This window comes from Chanodichthys erythropterus, chromosome 14 (genome assembly GCF_024489055.1).
Source record: "Chanodichthys erythropterus isolate Z2021 chromosome 14, ASM2448905v1, whole genome shotgun sequence".
Classification (NCBI taxonomy): Eukaryota; Metazoa; Chordata; class Actinopteri; order Cypriniformes; family Xenocyprididae; genus Chanodichthys; species Chanodichthys erythropterus.
In genome coordinates, this window is record NC_090234.1 from 1,995,637 (window position 1) to 2,014,001 (window position 18,365).

At 39.7% G+C, this 18,365-nt stretch overlaps 3 protein-coding genes across 3 annotated transcripts; all 3 read left to right on the plus strand.

The window, feature by feature from the left end:
- Positions 1 to 6,031: 6,031 nt before the first annotated feature.
- Positions 6,032 to 9,508, plus strand: cldn10b (claudin 10b). The gene is made up of 5 exons (XM_067410750.1): positions 6,032 to 6,499; positions 8,711 to 8,872; positions 8,972 to 9,053; positions 9,134 to 9,238; positions 9,339 to 9,508. Exons 1-5 carry the CDS (start codon positions 6,280 to 6,282, stop codon positions 9,493 to 9,495), a joined length of 726 nt encoding a protein of 241 aa, XP_067266851.1. The 5' UTR covers positions 6,032 to 6,279; the 3' UTR covers positions 9,496 to 9,508.
- Positions 9,509 to 10,199: 691 nt separating this feature from the next.
- Positions 10,200 to 15,068, plus strand: cldn10l2 (claudin 10-like 2). The gene is made up of 5 exons (XM_067410749.1): positions 10,200 to 10,458; positions 10,530 to 10,691; positions 10,952 to 11,039; positions 12,742 to 12,837; positions 13,329 to 15,068. The coding sequence occupies exons 1-5, from the start codon at positions 10,200 to 10,202 to the stop codon at positions 13,510 to 13,512; spliced, it is 789 nt and encodes a 262-aa protein (XP_067266850.1). The 3' UTR covers positions 13,513 to 15,068.
- Positions 15,069 to 15,560: 492 nt separating this feature from the next.
- Positions 15,561 to 18,274, plus strand: cldn10c (claudin 10c). Its single transcript, XM_067408988.1, has 5 exons — positions 15,561 to 15,792; positions 16,776 to 16,937; positions 17,011 to 17,092; positions 17,179 to 17,286; positions 18,118 to 18,274. The coding sequence occupies exons 1-5, from the start codon at positions 15,561 to 15,563 to the stop codon at positions 18,272 to 18,274; spliced, it is 741 nt and encodes a 246-aa protein (XP_067265089.1).
- Positions 18,275 to 18,365: the final 91 nt, after the last annotated feature.

The window sequence follows — 18,365 nt, forward strand, 5'->3', positions numbered from 1 at the left end:
TGAACCAAAACAAGACTTTCAGTGATAAAGAACACATGAAAAACAGACATAGGATCTAGTTCAATGCAAGATAACTTTTGGCAGAATTCACTGTTCTGACAAATCATGTGATCCGTGCTGATTTGAGGAGTTTATCTCTGAATGTGCGAGACTTCTGATTCATTAGCTGCTATAGGGAAATAACAATTACTAGTTTGTCATTTCAAGCTGTAAAACAGGCTGGTTTTATACTGTTAAAATGAAGCTTCCATCTAATGGGAAGCTTCTCAACATCTAAAACATCCCTCCACAAGTTTGTACGTGGCCTGATAAAATCTCATTTAAAATGAGTTCACGCATTATAATTGCTAGGACACGTTTGTCAATACTTGGGTCACTTTTTCAAAATTCAAATTTTCAGCTTTACAGCAGTTAATTTTACATTCAAAATGCACTAAAACTACCAAAACACTTCGTCTCAAATCAACTCATTCTTCATAACACTGACAAAATGTTTGTTAGATTAAACCTTTGCTAATCATAAAACACTTAAAAAACATTTAATAGGCAGCATTATACAATGATTTATTTTGTAAAAATTCATAAAACGAGCGACACTCTCCAGACACCGCAGTTTGTTACATGATCCATGTTTACATTACACTAAATAAATTATTCCTAGGTTTTCCGCTTTTGTAGATGATGATCACACTGAAAGACTAATGCTGCGTTCACACCGAACGCGTCTGGGGCGTCAAATTCGCGCCAGACGCGTCTAGTTGGACGCTTGAACATTTTGAAGTCAGACGCTTCAGACGCGCGTAAAATTCGCTCAATTCGCGCGTCTAAACAAAGTGTGTTCAGACGCGAATTCGCGTCATGGGAGGGGCTTTCATCTCTTTCTGCACAGATCCTCTGAATAAACACATAATCTCGTCAGTTGGAAACCTGTAGCGGCAATTTAACTCGGTTATGCCGGCCGACTTTTGCTAGCTAGAAGGTGGGCTAGTATCAACGGCTAAAATCATGCAAAAAGTTTTACAACTAACCAGATTGTCCGATTTCTTCGCTTATTCTCTTCCAGGCAAGTTCCTTTTTATTCCTGTCTCGATAAAAATATAATGACACATCATAGAGCTCAGGGTGGCTACACACAGCGACATCTTTGTTCTGGTCTCCGGCATCACTGATCACATCATAAACACGTTACTACCAAAGCAGAGTCCCTGATTGGTTAACGCGCCGCGAATTTACGCCAAAGTTCAGATTTTTCAACTCGGGCGTTTGGGCGTCAGACGCTCAATTCGCGCGTCAGCCGAGTGAAAGCTCAATTCGCGCCGCGCCATTCGCGCGTCAACGGCCGATTCGCGCCGCGCTAGAGCTTGATTCGCGCCGCAGGACCTCTAGACGCGCGTTTGCATTGACATAACATGTAAATCAGACGCCCCAGACGCGTTCGGTGTGAACGCAGCATAACACTTGTGTAGGTGTTCAGATACATGTAATTGTTTTTGATAGTATTTCAGTTTTTAGATTCAGAATATATTTCAGTATGGTATTACTGTAGAAATGTAGCAGATTGCTGTATTCAGTTTTGTATTATGTTAGGTTTTAAACTCACGTTTTACAGTTTTGAAGAGTGTATATAATCACGCAAACTGGCCTGGACACAGTTTTGGTGCTGATTCTGTCTAAGTGAGAAATGAATTTAATTTGAAAGATGTCATCATTGAACGTATTTTGTGCCAAAGCAATGATAAATGATGTTCAGTTTACGTCATTATGTCATGTGGTCGTTATCACGGCGACATCTTCATTAGTTGTGCTGGTGCAGGCTGTTCATGCACTCATTGCTAGAATTACCAAAGGACTGATTGACAACATGAAGTCTGTCCTCAAACAGTATAAATAAATATTAATAACCTTGATGAAGAAAAAACTTGACAAAGCCAAGGAATGGATCTTGGATAACAACCAAACGGAAAGTTGCCTAAAGTCTGATCCGTACATAATTCAGAAAGCAAGACAATGACAGCAGCTTATGTTCAATGTCTAAATTCATATCTCGAGGCGGAGAAGAGGTTAAACAGGCTTGGCATTGCCTATGTGATGATGTCCCAACAACTTTGAGTGTTTCTTACTGGGGGAAAATCCTGATGCTGTGTATAAATTCCTTGATGAAATGCCAAGCCAAGTTTAACTGATCTACATAATGTGTAACTTTTATGGGCACTTTAATCACTTATGGGTTAATGATGGACTGTATCTGCAAGGTGTGGGGATTTAGGAGAGATCCCTCCTGCTCAATCAACATTAGTGATCGCTGAGGTGAGGAAAGGCTGTCGCATATAATGCCAAAACTAGTTTCTGAAGGTGTGATTATTTCATTTGACCCCGAGTTCTTGACGTTACAGATTTTGTTCGTTTGTTTTGGGGGTTTACCTGCTATTACAGCAACCTGCCAGATTTCAGTTATATGTTTTTAGGACTGAACATATAGGACTCTCTTCCATTACACTCTGAATTGTGATGTGAAAGAAGTAAACAATGCAAACTGAATCAAACTGGGGGGAAAAAGTTATACAGATCACGTTTCTACAGGAGATGCGATTGACTGTCAGTCAGGTGCATTATTGTTCCTATTCATCTCACCTAATAGCAAAATAGCCATATTAATACACCGTGTGTCATTTACATTAATGTGCAAACAGCAAAAAAACATTATGAAGAACAAGAAGCTCCATTTCAACAACTCTAACCTTAACAGACACCAAGTGTCTTTGTAGAGTAGAAATGATTCTCCTTTCTCTAATAATACCAGATCAATCTGGGTTCATTGAGAACAAGTTACATTATACTGAAAGAAGGAACTTAACAGGCATGAGAGTAGCTTCATTTGAGATCTGTTTTATACTTTTCAACAGTTCATTCTGGAGACCCATTTGTGAACTGGATGAAGTTGTTCTCAGAAACCTCTTATTTTCATTGTGAAAGAGGAACTCACCACTGTTGTTCACTCTAGCTGATGTGTTCACTTGTTATGGGAATGTCCAGAGGTTTTGGACTGAAATTTTTTCCAGACAGAGATCTATAAGCCTTGGCCGAAACCATGTCGACCACTATTAACCAACTTAAAATCTCTAACAATGAAAAACACGTACAGAATGATAACACTTTACAAAAAGTTCCTATTCATGTGTAACGGAATACCAAACTCAGAGACAGGATTTTCGTCAAACCCAGTCAGGTTTTGACTGAACAGGTGGAATGAAGCAGGTGAGTAATAGTGAAGTCAGAGTTATTGATGCCTGATGAATAGTGAATAAAGTCCTTTCTTATTATCAGGTATCTGGGGATTAGAAGATGACCGGTGAGTGGACGAGACTGAGAGCACACACTTCTCGGCAGAATGGAACAGGTGCAGAGACACATACAGGTAAGTGGAGAGTCTTACTAGGAGAACGCTGGAGGAATCCGAGGGGATCTAAGGAGTATAACTGGGAATCCACAGGAGACATCTTCAGGTAAGTAGATCAGGTAAGGAGTTGGTAATCCACAATTCAGACCAGAGCCTGGTGACACTGTGTCAGCTCAGGTCTGTTAAATTACAGTTTCAACTTTTGATTTTAATAATGAATTAGTAAATGTTAAAATTACCTAAGAATAATAAAGGCTATCAAAGTATTTTCTTTGTTAGTTAATATTTCAAATGTAACCTTATTGTAAAGTGTAACCAATAACATGGATAACTGTCTGTTCCAACGAAACCACAGACCTCACTGAGTAATTCTGCATCTCTGTGGTTTCGATATAATGTGTTGTGGAAAACTTTTTCCATATCAGAGAAAGACGTCCGCTCTTGACCGGTGAGGTAATGTATGGAAGAGTTCAACAGAAATGTGACCTGTTGAGGTCAGTATTAGAGTTATGTCCTCTCTGAATGAGTAACCAAACTCTCAGAATCATTAAGTGCTGAACTTTGTCACACATAGCAACCGTAATAACTGTGTTATAACCTAAACTTTCCACCTACACAGACTGAAAGACCCCACACACAAATGATTTCTAACATCACTTGTTCATGTTGTACTTGAATAATGTGACGATATATTTACTTACATATCTTAATGTATTTTAAATTCAATAACACTTAATAATATGCATGTGATAAAATATGCTACTGTGTATGTATATATATATATAATTGAACATATACTGTATGTTGCATTTAAATGTATATTTGTAAAATCTTTGGTAACGGTGTAGATGATCCAACAAAGATGATGCATGATGCAGAATTACAGATGAAACAATATTTAATCATCACAAAGAGCAATAGCACACTACACAACTAACATAACGTTAATGCAAGAAAATGAACCGGAGTGGAGACGGGATGAAGGCCCACAGCAGAACAAATGGAGGGAGTAGCCAGGCTAGAGTCAGGAGCCCAAGTGAGTGAGGTGGAGACGTGACCAGAGAGGACCCAGGCGGAGCAGGAGCGAAATAAAGCCAGGTTCACACTGAAGGCCTGGAGATGTGGGGTCAGGGTGGAGACAGAGGGAGGAACCAGAAGGAAGAGCCCAGCAGAGCCAGAGGGGTGGAGGGTCGAGGCACAGTTGATGACTCAGAAGTCTGTGGCGAAGCCAGAGTGATGGTGAACCTAGAAGGACGAGGGAACAAAATGAGATGTTCAGGAAAATGCCCTGATTGTTTATCCTAGGCTCAGAGGCTTGAGGTGGAGCTGATGGAACAGGCTGCGCAGAACCATCCGTGACAAGGGATACTTGGAGTTGGGCAGAGCCAAAGGCGACTTGGTGCTGGACGACAGAGACTTGGTGCTAGATGGAACCAGCGGTGATGAAGACTTGGAACTGGGCTAAACCAGCAGAGACTGAGACAACTGGACGAGACCTGTGGAGACAGCAGACCAGGAACCATCATATCATTCCATTAAAAAAATAGTTAAGCGGGGACCCAGCTAATTGCACAAACCTCAGCAATGGGAGTGTGGGCGGAGCTCCAATCCATCCCATAAACTCCACCCATACTCCCTCTATGCCGTACACTAGTGCCGGCTCATGCACCTGTTCAGACTCAGTGATCAGCTCAGGCTCCAGGACGAAACTGGCCCCTGTCAAACGCTCTGGCTCTTGCTTCGTTGGCAGGCTCGGGCTCTGAGTCTCTGGTTGGCTCTGGGTTTTGCTCCGTAGCAGGCATGGCTGAAGGTTCTGGGTCCGGAGGGGGGCTGGTGTTGTCCTCATCAGTGAGGCAGATGGTGTATGTTGAGCCACAGTAGTGTATGCACCCACTCCACATGCCAGATCGAAAAAATCCCTCGAATGATCCTCGAGGGAGCAATCTCCCTGCTCCAGCAGGAGCAGACGGACAGCAGGTATATCCATGGTTTTCTCTTCTGCTGCTTAATTCAATCTGGGTCTTGCATTCTGTCACATGCTTTGTAGTAATATCCAAAAGACGAGATGTGTGACGCAGAATGAATAAAGATACTTTTAATGAACAAGAGATAAACGTACACAACAAAACTATCATAAAGTTAACACAAGACACTGAACTGAGGAAAACTGAGGGCTTAAATACATAAGGAATGATAATAAATGGAACAGGATTGAACTAATCAGAAACCATGACAACTAATAATGAACTAGAATTCAGGCAAAAAAACAGGGAAAACGAAACAAAACGAATCTCATTTTCTTGTTGCTATGACTATAACTTTATACCATCACAAATATTTTCATATATGAAATGTGTAACTATGCAAGCAATAAAGTAAGAGAAATGTTTATGAATAGTGCTCAGCTTTATGTAAACGTGTTTGCTGTCTGGTCTGGTTGACTCATTTTTCTCTCTTTCTTTCTTGCATACTTTTACAGTAAAGCCTTATAGAGACATATAAAGTCTTACAGAGTTTTTCTTTTTTTAATTTGGTAAAAATAACAACAAAATTGATGTTTAACTTAAAAAAACATTTAATACATTATAATCTAACACAGTTAAACTAAAGGAGATGTTTCTCCCTTGTCTTTCTCTTGAAGCTGTGATGTTCATTTTCCAGGGTTTGAGGATGAACTCAAGTCTTGGTAGAGAACAGGGTTAAATATTCCTAAAAAGTCCCTGCTCTTTTGTGCATTGCCATCTTTTCTCTTTTACCGGATGCATTCATAGTCTGGCACACCCTCCAGTCTCAAATGGGAATATATTACCCAGCTGATCTAGTGCACTTGCTAGACGTGCACAATACCACAGGAGAGACAGCTGGAGAACTTCAGAGGGACAATGAGTAGCATGGCAAGAGAGATCCTGGCGTTTATACTCACCACGTCGGGCTGGGTGCTGGTGTCCTCCACTTTACCCACAGACTACTGGAAGGTGTCTTCAATCGACGGCACGGTTATCACCACAGCCACCTTCTGGTCCAACCTGTGGAAAACTTGTGTGACGGATTCTACTGGAGTGTCCAACTGCAAAGACTTCCCTTCAATGCTGGCGCTGGACGGTCAGACGCTTTTGTCAAGTTTGTGTGCTAATAAATATACTGTAGCGGTCAAAAGTGTTGTCCGGCCTATCTTCACCCTTTATTAAAATATGATTAACAATTTGTAAAAGTTTTTGTAAGCATACTGTGTAGCTTGGGGTTGACTGTTTTATTTGTGATAACACAATGAAACATGACATATTGTGCTGACATAATTTTTAGCCAGGCTGTAATACAAAGAAATTATGAACACATGAAAAAAGAGAGAGAGGCAAACAAATTTTAGTAACTGATTATGTTGTAGTTTATATATGCTTTTTTCCGCTTTTTGTTTCTCTATGCATTTTTTTAAACCTGGGGCTGTAGTTTGCCTTTTTTGCCAAATAATTTTGTCAGATAAATAACTAAAAGTTTAGTGTTTTGTTCTTCCCTCATATTTAAAATATTTAATAATATATAAAATATTTTCCTAATTTTGATGGTTTAATCAAACTTGTAGTCATTAAAAACAAATATCCCCTCCGGACATTACTTTTGGCCACTCCTGTATGTATGTACTTTATACAGCCAATGTCTTGGCTGTATATAAGAAATATTCCAAATTGACTTGTTAAATGTCAGTAAAACTCTTTGTCTGCTGCTCATCAGCACTGAAGCTGCTCTTGGATCATCTCAGATCATCATGTTTAGTTCATGTAGCTCCAGTGCTGCTGAAAGACACAGCAGATACATTCTCATATTCATGTTCATTTAAATGGAACCCAATGCTTCTTCTATGTGAAATGTAAGAAGATTATATATTTATGTCTCATTCTTCAGCATCAATATATCTCGCCAGCATTTAATCTTGCCAAGGTGATTATTCTCTTGAAATAATGCTCTCAACAGAGCAAACTATTTGTGCAAGGCAAACACACAACAGTCTGAAATGACTCTTTTCCTTCTAATATGTCAATGTTTAGCACTTTTAAGAGAGCTGAGGGCAATAATTTAGATGTATTCGTCTCCAGGCTGTTTTCCATTCATTCATTTGTTTCATGGGTTAACTAGTAAGCTAATATTTCCCCAGAAAACAGCAAGAAGAGTGTGTGTGTGTGTGTGTGTGTTCCATGAACAGACATCAGAGAAAGAGCTTGTGCTCATCAACAGGCTCATCTCTCAGAGTTTGATTAATTAATCACCATAACACCATTTGAATTGTATGATATAACCAGTGTTTTGTTGAGCAAGCAGAGATGATCCCTGTCGAGTTTTTATGGGGATTATGTAAAATCACATCGTGTTACTAATGAAGCCGTTGACCATGTTTAGGATGCGGCTGGTGATAGAAGACTACATAAATTTGTTGCCAACATAGTGGCCACAAGAGGGAGTTGTGAAGCATTCAGTGTCCGAATACATGCAGTGCAACTGTAAATTGATATACCTTGTCTTTTAAGGCAAAAATAAGCATGCACCTGTGAAGAGGTGCTTTCTGAATATGCAGTGTACAGTGAGACAGTGGACTCTCTAGTGTCTCTAACACACACAGTCACTACAAGTGGACCTTTTTGAGTCACTACTTGTTGAGCTGAAGTGCTTTGTACTGGCAGACCACCGCGGTTAGGCTGTTTATTACATCATGTGAGTGAGTGACTGGAACATTTTGTGCATTTACAAGGCAGAAGGCCACTCTGAGGCAGGGGCTGCTTGTATTTTAGGTACAATCGGAGAACATGTGGGACCTGTATATGAACTCCTTGCTGTAATCTCTACTCTCGGCTTGCAGCTCCACCTTCCCGAGAGGGGAACATGAGATTTGGTTTTTGAAGAGTTGGGTAAGATGACTTCTGAGTGGGTGATCCAAGAGTCATACATCCAAAATCAGTAAAAGAAAAGTTGGCATCCTCAGCAGAACGCTGGAGGGAAGCAGCAATCCAGGCACAGTCCACTGAGCGTATCTCTATGGTGAGGTGTAGCTGGCTTCTTGAAGACAGTTCAGATGTCTGAAGGTAAAGGATTCTGAGGCATGACTGCTCAACGCCTGCTCATATAGTGGGAAGGCCCGTCTCCAATTTGCGTGCTTGAACTTCATTGACATTTTAGCACCATTCAACAGGGCTTCAGTATTTCTCAGAGAAAGGAGTTTCCCCATCACATCAGCTACTGATGAGTGAACCGAACTCGAACGGGAACTGATTGATTGATTTGATTGACTGTTCATATTTTTATATGTTTTCTATTGTTGCTCAGGTTATATCCAGGTGTGTCGAGGTCTGATGATCGCTGCCGTCTGTCTTGGTTTCTTTGGATCTATCTTTGCTCTGATCGGCATGAAGTGCACTAAGATCGGTGGTCTTGACCAAACCAAAGCCAGAATCGTCTCCTTCGCTGGGGTCAACTTTGTTTGTCTTGGTGGGTTTTGTTGAAGTTACACATCTCTTTCTCTGAACTCTGAGCTCTATTATCCACAGCTGGAGAGCTATACTCAGATATAATGATGTTCCTCACCAGGTCTGTGCTCTCTGACCGCCTGCTCCCTCTACGCTCACAGGATCACCTCCGAGTTTTTCGATCCTATGTTTGTTGCGCAGAAGTATGTATCATGTATTTTTTTCCTAACATCTTTCAGTGTCTACAGTGATGCTGGTGATGAAAGGTTGTGCTTCCTCTCAGGTATGAACTGGGTGCTGCGTTGTTCATCGGCTGGGCGGGATCGACGCTGTGTATCCTCGGAGGAGCGCTGTTCTGCCTCTCGCTGTCTGAAGGCATGAGCAGCAGGTAAAGGCCAAAGGTTTCTTACACATGAGAATCTGATTTGTTTTTGACCCAGATGTTATGTCAGTATTAACAGATGTTGATGATTGTTTCCTCTTTGCAGCAGTTCGCCGTATCCGCCGGACAGAAGGGCTTTCGTCAACAGCGGAGTCTCTGCAATGTCCCGTGCGGCGCCACAGAGTCAGTCGTCACACGCGAGGAGACCTCCGCCAGAATACACCAGCCCTTCACAACACTTCGACAAGAACGCCTACGTATAACACACAGGGCTAGAGTATGGTGTCATATCTCGTTGGGTTTTGTCGCTCTTTTAGTGCCTCGGGATGGCCAGCACATGTTGTGTATCAGATTTGGTCAGGATTATTATTTGATTTCAGCAGCATGTTTATGTTTACGCAGCACTGCATGAGATCACGTCATCTGTTGATAGTTATGTTGTGCTCCACCATTTCGGGTGATTTTTCATTTCTGGCAGTATGTGGTGTTGATCAGTACATCAGTCCCAGTCCGAAGCAGAAGTTTCAGGAGACTGTCGAATGAAATTTCATTTCAACGCAGATTTGAGTTTCAATAATGTTTGAATTTATAACTTCAAATATTGTTTTGCCAAGTCTAAAAAATTAATGTGATTAAGAATGTATTTTGTTCTTCTTCTTGTTGTTGATGTTTAATAAATATTCATATAATTGTTACAATATATTATTGGGGTGATACAAAAATTAAATTATGATTGTGCCAACTAGATAGAAGAAATGTTCATTTCAATTATTTATCCTTACAAAATTTACCATTGTCTCACAGATTAGGTCTTATTTCTCTGCCAGACACAATCTTCATAATATTTATAGTAAACCAGCGTCATGATGTGTGTACAAACACAACATCCGTCCCTTCAGGACTGTTTCTTAAAGGTCAGACCGCAAACTGCTCTCCTCGCTGAAGAATCGACCATGTTTGAGTGAGAATGAGCGTAGGCTCAGATGACAGAACGATGAGGAAAAGTCTGATACAGGTGTTCGGATTCTTGTTTTCCACCCTCGGCTGGCTCTTTGTCAGCTGCACATTAGCCATGAACTACTGGAGAGTCATCTTTGTAGGCGGCAAAGGTGGCAGCTGGATGATCAAGTCGTCCTGGTATTGGTCAAACCTGTGGAGGGACTGTGTGACGGACACGTCTTCTGTCACGAACTGCAGAGACTATGATGTGCTGTGGGCCGTCACACGTAAGTATCCTTTAATGAGGCTTGATTCATGGGAGAGATTGAGTTATCTGACTCTTGATCCTCTTGAATAGCGTACGTTCAGGGCGTCCGAGGGCTGCTGATGGTCGGCATGAGTCTGGGGTTCGTTGCTGCTGTGCTCTGCTTCATCGGCATGGACTGCACATACATTGGTGGAAGTCGGAAAACAAAGGATAAAATATTATTCTCTGGAGCAGCTTTTCATTTTGTTGGTGGTGAGCAAAACCATTTATCGAATATATATGCATTTAAACAATATGTACTCACACAGAGTATCTGGCCTGTGTTTATGCAGTAAAGTGGGGCTCTAAAGTTTTAAATTCATCCATTACATAGATGATCAGAAATCAGCATGGTTCCTCCTAAAACTGATGTACTCATTGGGAACATAGTTTAAAGACAAAGAATAGGAAAGTGTTTTACCAGTATTCACCCATACATATATTAAGAAATCTCTTGTTTCTCGTCCTCACAGGTGTGTCAGCGCTTGCAGCATATTGTTTATACACAAACAGGGTCGCCAGAACTGCCTTTTCACCTGTTGTTGACAGAAGTATTATAAGGTACATGATTCTCCAAGAAAAGGCAATGCCATACTTTAAGATTAATGATCCAAACGGGGATGTTTTTAATTGAGCAGTAGCACACGCTGCGGCTTGTGTTGGTTGCAGCGGGAGCGTTGAGGCAGGATCTAGTAGCAGCAAACTTATTCAAAAGGCAAACAAACATACTGAAAGACTTACTAATAGACATAAGGATGGACAGTTAACTGAACAGGGAGTATATACTCAGACTAAATAAATTAGTTTTAGTTTTTCTACACTTTGATATTCTTCTAGCTATTTCTCTATAGTGGCTAATAAATCACACATTCACAGAAAACAGCTAACAAAAAGATGGATAATATTAATGAAATAAAATATCACTTAAGTGTACTTAAAGAGAAACACTTTCATGACTGTTTACACTTTTAAAAAGTGAGCTTTTAAATAAGGTCAAATTAAAAGTTTAACTTTAAGGTAAATTTTTGATCATTGTTTTAATAATCTTTTGTCGTGCTTTAAAGTACATTATTATTATGTGTTGACTATGAGCAGCAGAGAAGACATTTACACTCGCTCCTGCAGTAATCACACACTCCAGATTCACTCCGGATTCCACATTTTCACACTGGTAATCATGGAACAAGAGATGCTCTGACTTTCAGGCCTGGAAATGAACCGGCACAATCCCAACTAAAGGCCCGTTCACACCACAGATGATGACTATAATGATAAAATAAATCCATCTAAAATAAACAGGATCAAAATCAGTTAATCTTCCTCCATTAATATTCACACTATTGGTAAATATGAGCAAAAAAACACACTGTGGAAATTGTTTTTGCCATTTCTTAGTCTTTCATTTAGAATATTCACACAAACTTTTAACTGAAGTAAAATTACACAAAAAAATATTAGTCAATTTATAAAAGGTGTCCTTAACTACTATTTACTTATGTCAAAAAATGATATTGTTAGTTACGTAGTTTAGGGTCCAATTCTCACTATTAACTCTGACATTTGCCTCAAACTCATAATTACTGCTTATGAACAGTTAGTAAGGTATAGCTGTTAAGTCTAGATACTGGGTAAAATTAAGGGATGTAGAATATGGTCATACAGAGTAAGGCATTGATAAGTAATAATAAACAGCCAATATTCTAGTAATATGTGTGCTAATAAGCAACTTGTTAATAGTGAGAATTGGACTCTAAACTAAAATGTTGCCAATGTACTTATTGTGTTCATGTTGTATTGCAAAACACTGTAATTACAGAAATTAATTATATGCAGGTATTTTGTAACTATAAGTACAATGTAAAAACATGTATGCACCCAATATGTGAATTGTTTCGATTTGTGTTTCACTGCTGACACACAAAGCCTAGAGCAGAGTAATGAAGGTCATGTGGTTATATGAGGAAAGACACCAGTAGGAGGCGATGAAGAAGCTGTTGTACAGTAAAACATGTTCATACAGATAGTGTTGAACTGCTCAGATCAAGAAAGGGCTTGATGGATTTTACTTTGTCATAATGATGTGGTGTAGATTGATGTGAAACTTGCAAAAACTGTATTTCAGAGAAATATCTGATTTATGTTTACACTAGTATAATGAGACTAAAAAATCTCTTCAGTGCTGATTATCAGATGTCAGAGATGTACAAAAGATTTTCTGTTCACTTGCATTATTACTTGTCTGCACTGTATTTGTACTGTGTAGGTATGGGATTGGAACTCCGATATTCCTCGGACTGGCTGGAAGTTTCTTTATAATTCTTGGATCTATTTTATATGGTGTTACAGTCATCCCAACGAGGTAAATGCTTGCTTCAGCAAAACTTACAAAACAAATCAAGAATATTTTATAACACTTAAAGTTCAAATCAAAGGGTGCTTCAACTAGGCATCAGTTCAGGGGGTGAACACTTATGCAGTTAGTTATTATAAGGTTTAATTCTATCTTTTTTTTCTGAAATGTGTCACTTTGGTTTTCAGTGGCATTGCATAAGTTGTCATTTTCACATTAAAGGTCATAAAAGACTTTTAATATCAACTGTAACAAGAACTAACAAGGAGCAATATATCCATACAGCATTTATTAACCTTTGTTAATGTTATTTAATAAAATGTTCATGTTAGTTCACAGTGCATTACCTAATGTTTACAGATACAACATTTGATCTTAAAAATATATGTTGAGATTAACATTAAGATAAATTCTGTAAAAAAGATAATTGTAAAAAACCTTATTGTTGCAGAATATTTTCATAGTGAATGTGTAGATTGATCTCCAGTTCTCTTTTGTAGAATATTGAGTGCGTTTGCAGCGAGTGCAGCAGAAGCTCCTCCGTCGTACGGCCAGCGGACGGCCGGTAAATCTCTCTACACTACTCCATACTACGCTCTGTCACAACGCTCCAGCAGCTCTCACGTCTCCAGCATCTCACATGTCACAGCGGAGAAAATATCTGCCAGAGACACCTTTGTGTGAAACCCTAAAAGAGCTCTGTAACATGACAACCAGCAATAAAAACTACAAAAAACCTGCTACATGTTGGATTCATTTTGTGGAAAGTCTTTCAGTTTGTTCCAGTCATTGATCCAACTAATATTTTATATCACAAAAGGTTCTTCAGAGTGGAAAAATGTTCTTTAGATTGTTAAAATGTTCTTCATGTGAAAAGAAAAACAATGGCTATTTTAAGAACTGATCACTGAAAAGTTCTTTGGGGAACCAGAAATGGTTCTTCTATGGCATTGCTGTTGTTGCCTCCCAGTTACAGGCCTATTTAACAGCATAAAACCTCTATTAGCTTTTCCAGTTTGGCCTTTGTCCATTACACAATACTGAAACAGCCCTGGTTATGGTTCTAAGCTATGATGATCTCATAGTTTCTGATTCTGATGTTAGAACTCAGCTTTGGCACTGTTAGTCATGAGATACTCCTGTAACAGCCTTCAGCAACTGGAATGACTGGCACAGCCTTTGACTGGTTTTCCTCCTATTTGACAGGGAGGCAATAAATTGTTGTATATCCGAAGCACAAATCATCCACCAAATCCATCAGTTCTGGTGTACCTCAAGGATCTGTTTTGGGCCCTCTTCTTTTCACTATTTATATGTTACCAGTTGGACAAATAATTCCACTGTTATGCTGATGACGTTCAGATTTATTGTAGCACACCTTCCACCTCAGCATTTACTCCTACATTAACAACTTGAACTCAAGCTTTGGCTGGAGGCAGATTACCTAAATTTAGTAAAGTTCCTAAATGTAATTGAAGGAGCTGATCTAATCTTCCAATCAACAGAGTATATAATCAGCTGCTTACCTCTCTTCTCCCTTCATCTTCTTCGTATGTAATCATATCCTATATTTATTCACTGTGGGTTTATATATCAGATCTTGTGTTAAAGCTGCTTCATCAAGCTCCTCATCAGTGGACAGCAAGCCAAATAAGCTAACCTAATACCCTAAAGATTAGATGGACAAACAAACTCATTAAACTGAGGTAAAACTGATCAGCCCTAAATCTGTTGTATCAAACCTATCCGGTCAACTGATGGATCTGGATGGTGACTTGATAATGCCATCTACGACAGTTTGAAATCTTGGTGCTCTCATTGATTCCACTCTTTCATTTAATGATCACATTGGTAAAGACAGCTTTTTTCTATCTACAATAATATCTCTCGTATTTGATCCTCTCATAGTCAGCAGGATGCTGTTACACATGCCTTTGTTACATCTTAACTAGATTACTGTTTCTCACTTCTTCATGGCCTTTCAGCTAAAAATATAAAACGATTACAATATGTTCAAAACGCTGCAGCCCGCTTGATGACTCACACAATAAACAATGAGCACATTACTCCAGTGCGTATAAACTCTTGACTTACTTCAGCCTTAAGCTCATGTTCGCCCCTTACGCTCTTCTAGTGCGGGACTGTTGGTCACCCCTAAGTTTAGTCAGGTGACTATGGGAGCCAAGTCTTTCAGTGTTGTGGGAATGCTCTTTCTCAAGACATCCGTCAACCATCCTCACTTCTTTCCTCTTAAAAACATGTTTTTTGTGCTCTGAATATTACTCTTCAGCTCTTGATCTGTAAATTGTGGATATGTTATTTGTTTGAATCCCTCCTTGTTTGTATCTCTAACCTAACTTTGTAAGCAACATCTGTATTTTACTTCTTTACATCAGTATGTGTATTGTGATTTGATGTTGATGTTTATTTGGTTCTGTTCCTTAAACTTGTCTTTGTAAAGCGACCTTGGGTGTTGAAAAGGCGCTATATAAATAAAAATTATTATTATTATTGTTGTTTTGGAAACTTTATTTTACAAAACCATGTGATATGGGTGTCTGTATATAATAAACACAGAGTTTGAGAGTGGCATTGATGACACCACAAACAAGCAGTGTCCTCCACCCTCAGACCAGTGAAAGCACTAGATCCCTCCAACACCTGACGGAAGGTGCATCTGTCTTCTCAACGAGTTAAGATCTTTAAAAGATCTTCTATATTTTCATCCCAGCATGCATTACAGAACGGTGCTGATGTACACTGAAATAGGCTGCTTTGTAGCCTGCGCCTGCGGCTGGATCTTGGTCTGCTCGACTATGCCGACGGAATACTGGACTTACTCTGAAGTGGACAGTTTAGTCCTCACGTCATCTCACTATTTCTCCAACCTCTGGAAAGACTGTCTCTCCGACTCCACCGGCGTCTCAGACTGCAAAGAGTTTCCCTCCCTGCTGGCTCTGCAGAGTAAGTGTTATCAGAACTTTACTTCATTCCAGTCCATAATGTTTTAGGCTGGCCGTTTCTGTACACGCACTAACCTAAAGATCTTTTGCACTGTAAGTGTGTAGGGGGTGAAAGACATCGAACTATCACTGATGGTTATTCTGATGCAAGATTACGTGGAACATGAATTTAAAGGTGCCCTAGATTATGTATGTAATCTAGATTAAGATGTAATATAAGTCCTAGGTGTCCCCTGAATGTGTCTGTGAAGTTTCAGATCAAAATACCCCATAGATTATTTTTTATTAATTTTTTTAACTGCCTATTTTGGGGCATCATTATAAACGTGGCGATTTTATGCTGCGGCCCCTTTAAATCCCGTGCTCTCCGCCCACAGAGCTCGCGCTTGCCTTGAACAGTGCCTTAACAAAGTTCACACAGCTAATATAACCCTCAAAATGGATCTTTACAAAGTGTTCTTCATGCATGCGTCGGATTATGTGAGTATTGTATACTGTTATATTGTTTACTTCTGATTTTGAATGAGTTTGATAGTGCTCTGTGGCTAACGGCTAATGCTACACTGTTGGAGAGATTTATAAAGAATGAAGTTGTGTTTATGAATTATACAGATATATTGGGGGCGTACACCCTGACTGTTACGTAACAGTCGGTGTTATGTTGAGATTCGCCTGTTCTTCGGAGGTCTTTTAAACAAATGAGATTTACATAAGAAGGAGGAAACAATGGAGTTTGAGACTCACTGTATGTCATTTCCATGTACTGAACTCTTGTTATTTAACTATGCCAAGATAAATTCAATTTTTCATTCGAGGGCACCTTTAACATATATAAATAAACTGCAATATTCCATAAAAAATAAGAATCGTCAATTTGTCAAGGACTTGTGCATGTGCGAAATATTCATCTCATAATGCAATATTAGTGCACTGTGAAAAACACTACAAATAAATGTGACTATTGCTGTGTCCATCTTTCAACAGCATACATTCATCTGTGCCGATCTCTCGTCATCACATCCATACTTCTGGGATTCATCGGATCCGCTCTGGCATTGGTGGGGATGAAGTGCACAAAACTTGGGGGCACTGAAATCGTGAATGCAAGAATAACCTTTGCTGCAGGGATCACCTACCTTCTATCCGGTAAACGTCTGCACCTGTCCGGTCTGTTCGGCATGTTCCTGCTTCTCTGAATTCGTCTTCGTCTCTGTTTTAGGTTTCTGCGGGATGTTTGCTTACAGCTGGTACGGACACAAGGTGATTTCTGAGTTCATGGATCCCAACTACAAGGCCAAAAAGTGAATATTTCAGTCCAGAAATTAAGTCAGGTGAAATGTGCTCTTGATACGGATCAGAGCTGTAAAGGTGTTTGTTGTGGAGACAGGTTCGAGCCGGGAGTGGCGCTGTTTGTGGGATGGGGTGGATCGGCGTTACTGCTGGTCGGAGGACTCGTTTATAGCATCACTGCAGGGAACCAGGCCTGCAAATCCAGGTATTAGCGCACAAAATCTAATGCCAAGTGGACAAAACAATGACCTGAACCTCTGAGTGTATTGCTAAAACACATCTTTATGAAAAATTAAGCCTATATTGTAACCAAGTGCCTTGAGATTCACCCTTCAAGATCGTGTTACACTCTATTTTAAGGTGTCTTGTTACAGTGTAATTATACATTTGGGTACTGAGTTATATTAATTAACAACACGCGCTCTCTACTGGGTTAGGAATAGGGTTTGGCTTGCACTATGTACGCACTCATTACCTAACGAAGTACTGGGTAATATAAGGTGACTACTTGGGTTAAGATCAGGTTTATGGGTAGGTTCAATGTCCGTACCTAGATATTACCCAGTTATTGTAATTATAAGTACATAGTGTATAGATGCAGAGCAGGGCTGTAAAATACAACTAACCCTAAACCAAACCTGGTAGAACTGTATGTAATAATGCATCATTTAATGGTATTACTACAGTAAGTACATGTAACAAGGACACTAAAATGAAGTGTTACCCAACATTAATGTAAAAGGCATCTAATGTGTAATCAAGAAAGTGTGCTAAACTGGTCCAAACTTAAGATTTTGAGTTGTTCAAAGTCAATTTTAGTTCAAATGTAAGTTTTCATATATCGAGGGCCTGGGATTCTATTTCATTTCATATTCCACTAACCCGAACCTTAACCTAACAGGCATTACCTTACATATAGGTGCAATGTAACATTAAGTAGACCATTGAAATAAAGTCCTTCCCCTCACTTTTGTGAATTTTCAACCAAGATGTCCTGCCACTGAACATAATCATGATTAGATGTTTGTGACTTCAGCTCCAAGACCCGAGAGACGTCATCACATCACAGTCCTTCCTCCAAGCCGAAGCAGAAGAGCCTGTACACTCCTCCGCCGTCGCCCATCCCGGACAGAGCAAAGCAGACGCCAAGCAAACCACTGAAAGGGTTTCACCGTGTGGACGCTTATGTCTGATATGTTCCTCTCATATAATCTGGGACTTTTTTACAATGTGTTTATCTGGAATACCTCTAATAATTGTTTGGATATTCTAGTCTATCTTGTT

Coding starts and splice junctions, on each gene's coding strand:
- cldn10l2 (XM_067410749.1), top strand. CDS start 10,200: ATGAGCGTAGGCTCAGATGACAGAACGATGAGGAAAAGTCTGATACAG. Junction 10,692..10,951: donor AGCTTTTCATTTTGTTGGTG/GTGAGCAAAACC, acceptor TCGTCCTCACAG/GTGTGTCAGCGCTTGCAGCA. Junction 11,040..12,741: donor GTTGACAGAAGTATTATAAG/GTACATGATTCT, acceptor TGTACTGTGTAG/GTATGGGATTGGAACTCCGA.
- cldn10b (XM_067410750.1), top strand. CDS start 6,280: ATGAGTAGCATGGCAAGAGAGATCCTGGCGTTTATACTCACCACGTCG. Junction 9,054..9,133: donor CCTATGTTTGTTGCGCAGAA/GTATGTATCATG, acceptor GCTTCCTCTCAG/GTATGAACTGGGTGCTGCGT. Junction 9,239..9,338: donor TCTGAAGGCATGAGCAGCAG/GTAAAGGCCAAA, acceptor TCCTCTTTGCAG/CAGTTCGCCGTATCCGCCGG.
- cldn10c (XM_067408988.1), top strand. CDS start 15,561: ATGCATTACAGAACGGTGCTGATGTACACTGAAATAGGCTGCTTTGTA. Junction 16,938..17,010: donor GATCACCTACCTTCTATCCG/GTAAACGTCTGC, acceptor TCTCTGTTTTAG/GTTTCTGCGGGATGTTTGCT. Junction 17,287..18,117: donor AACCAGGCCTGCAAATCCAG/GTATTAGCGCAC, acceptor TTGTGACTTCAG/CTCCAAGACCCGAGAGACGT.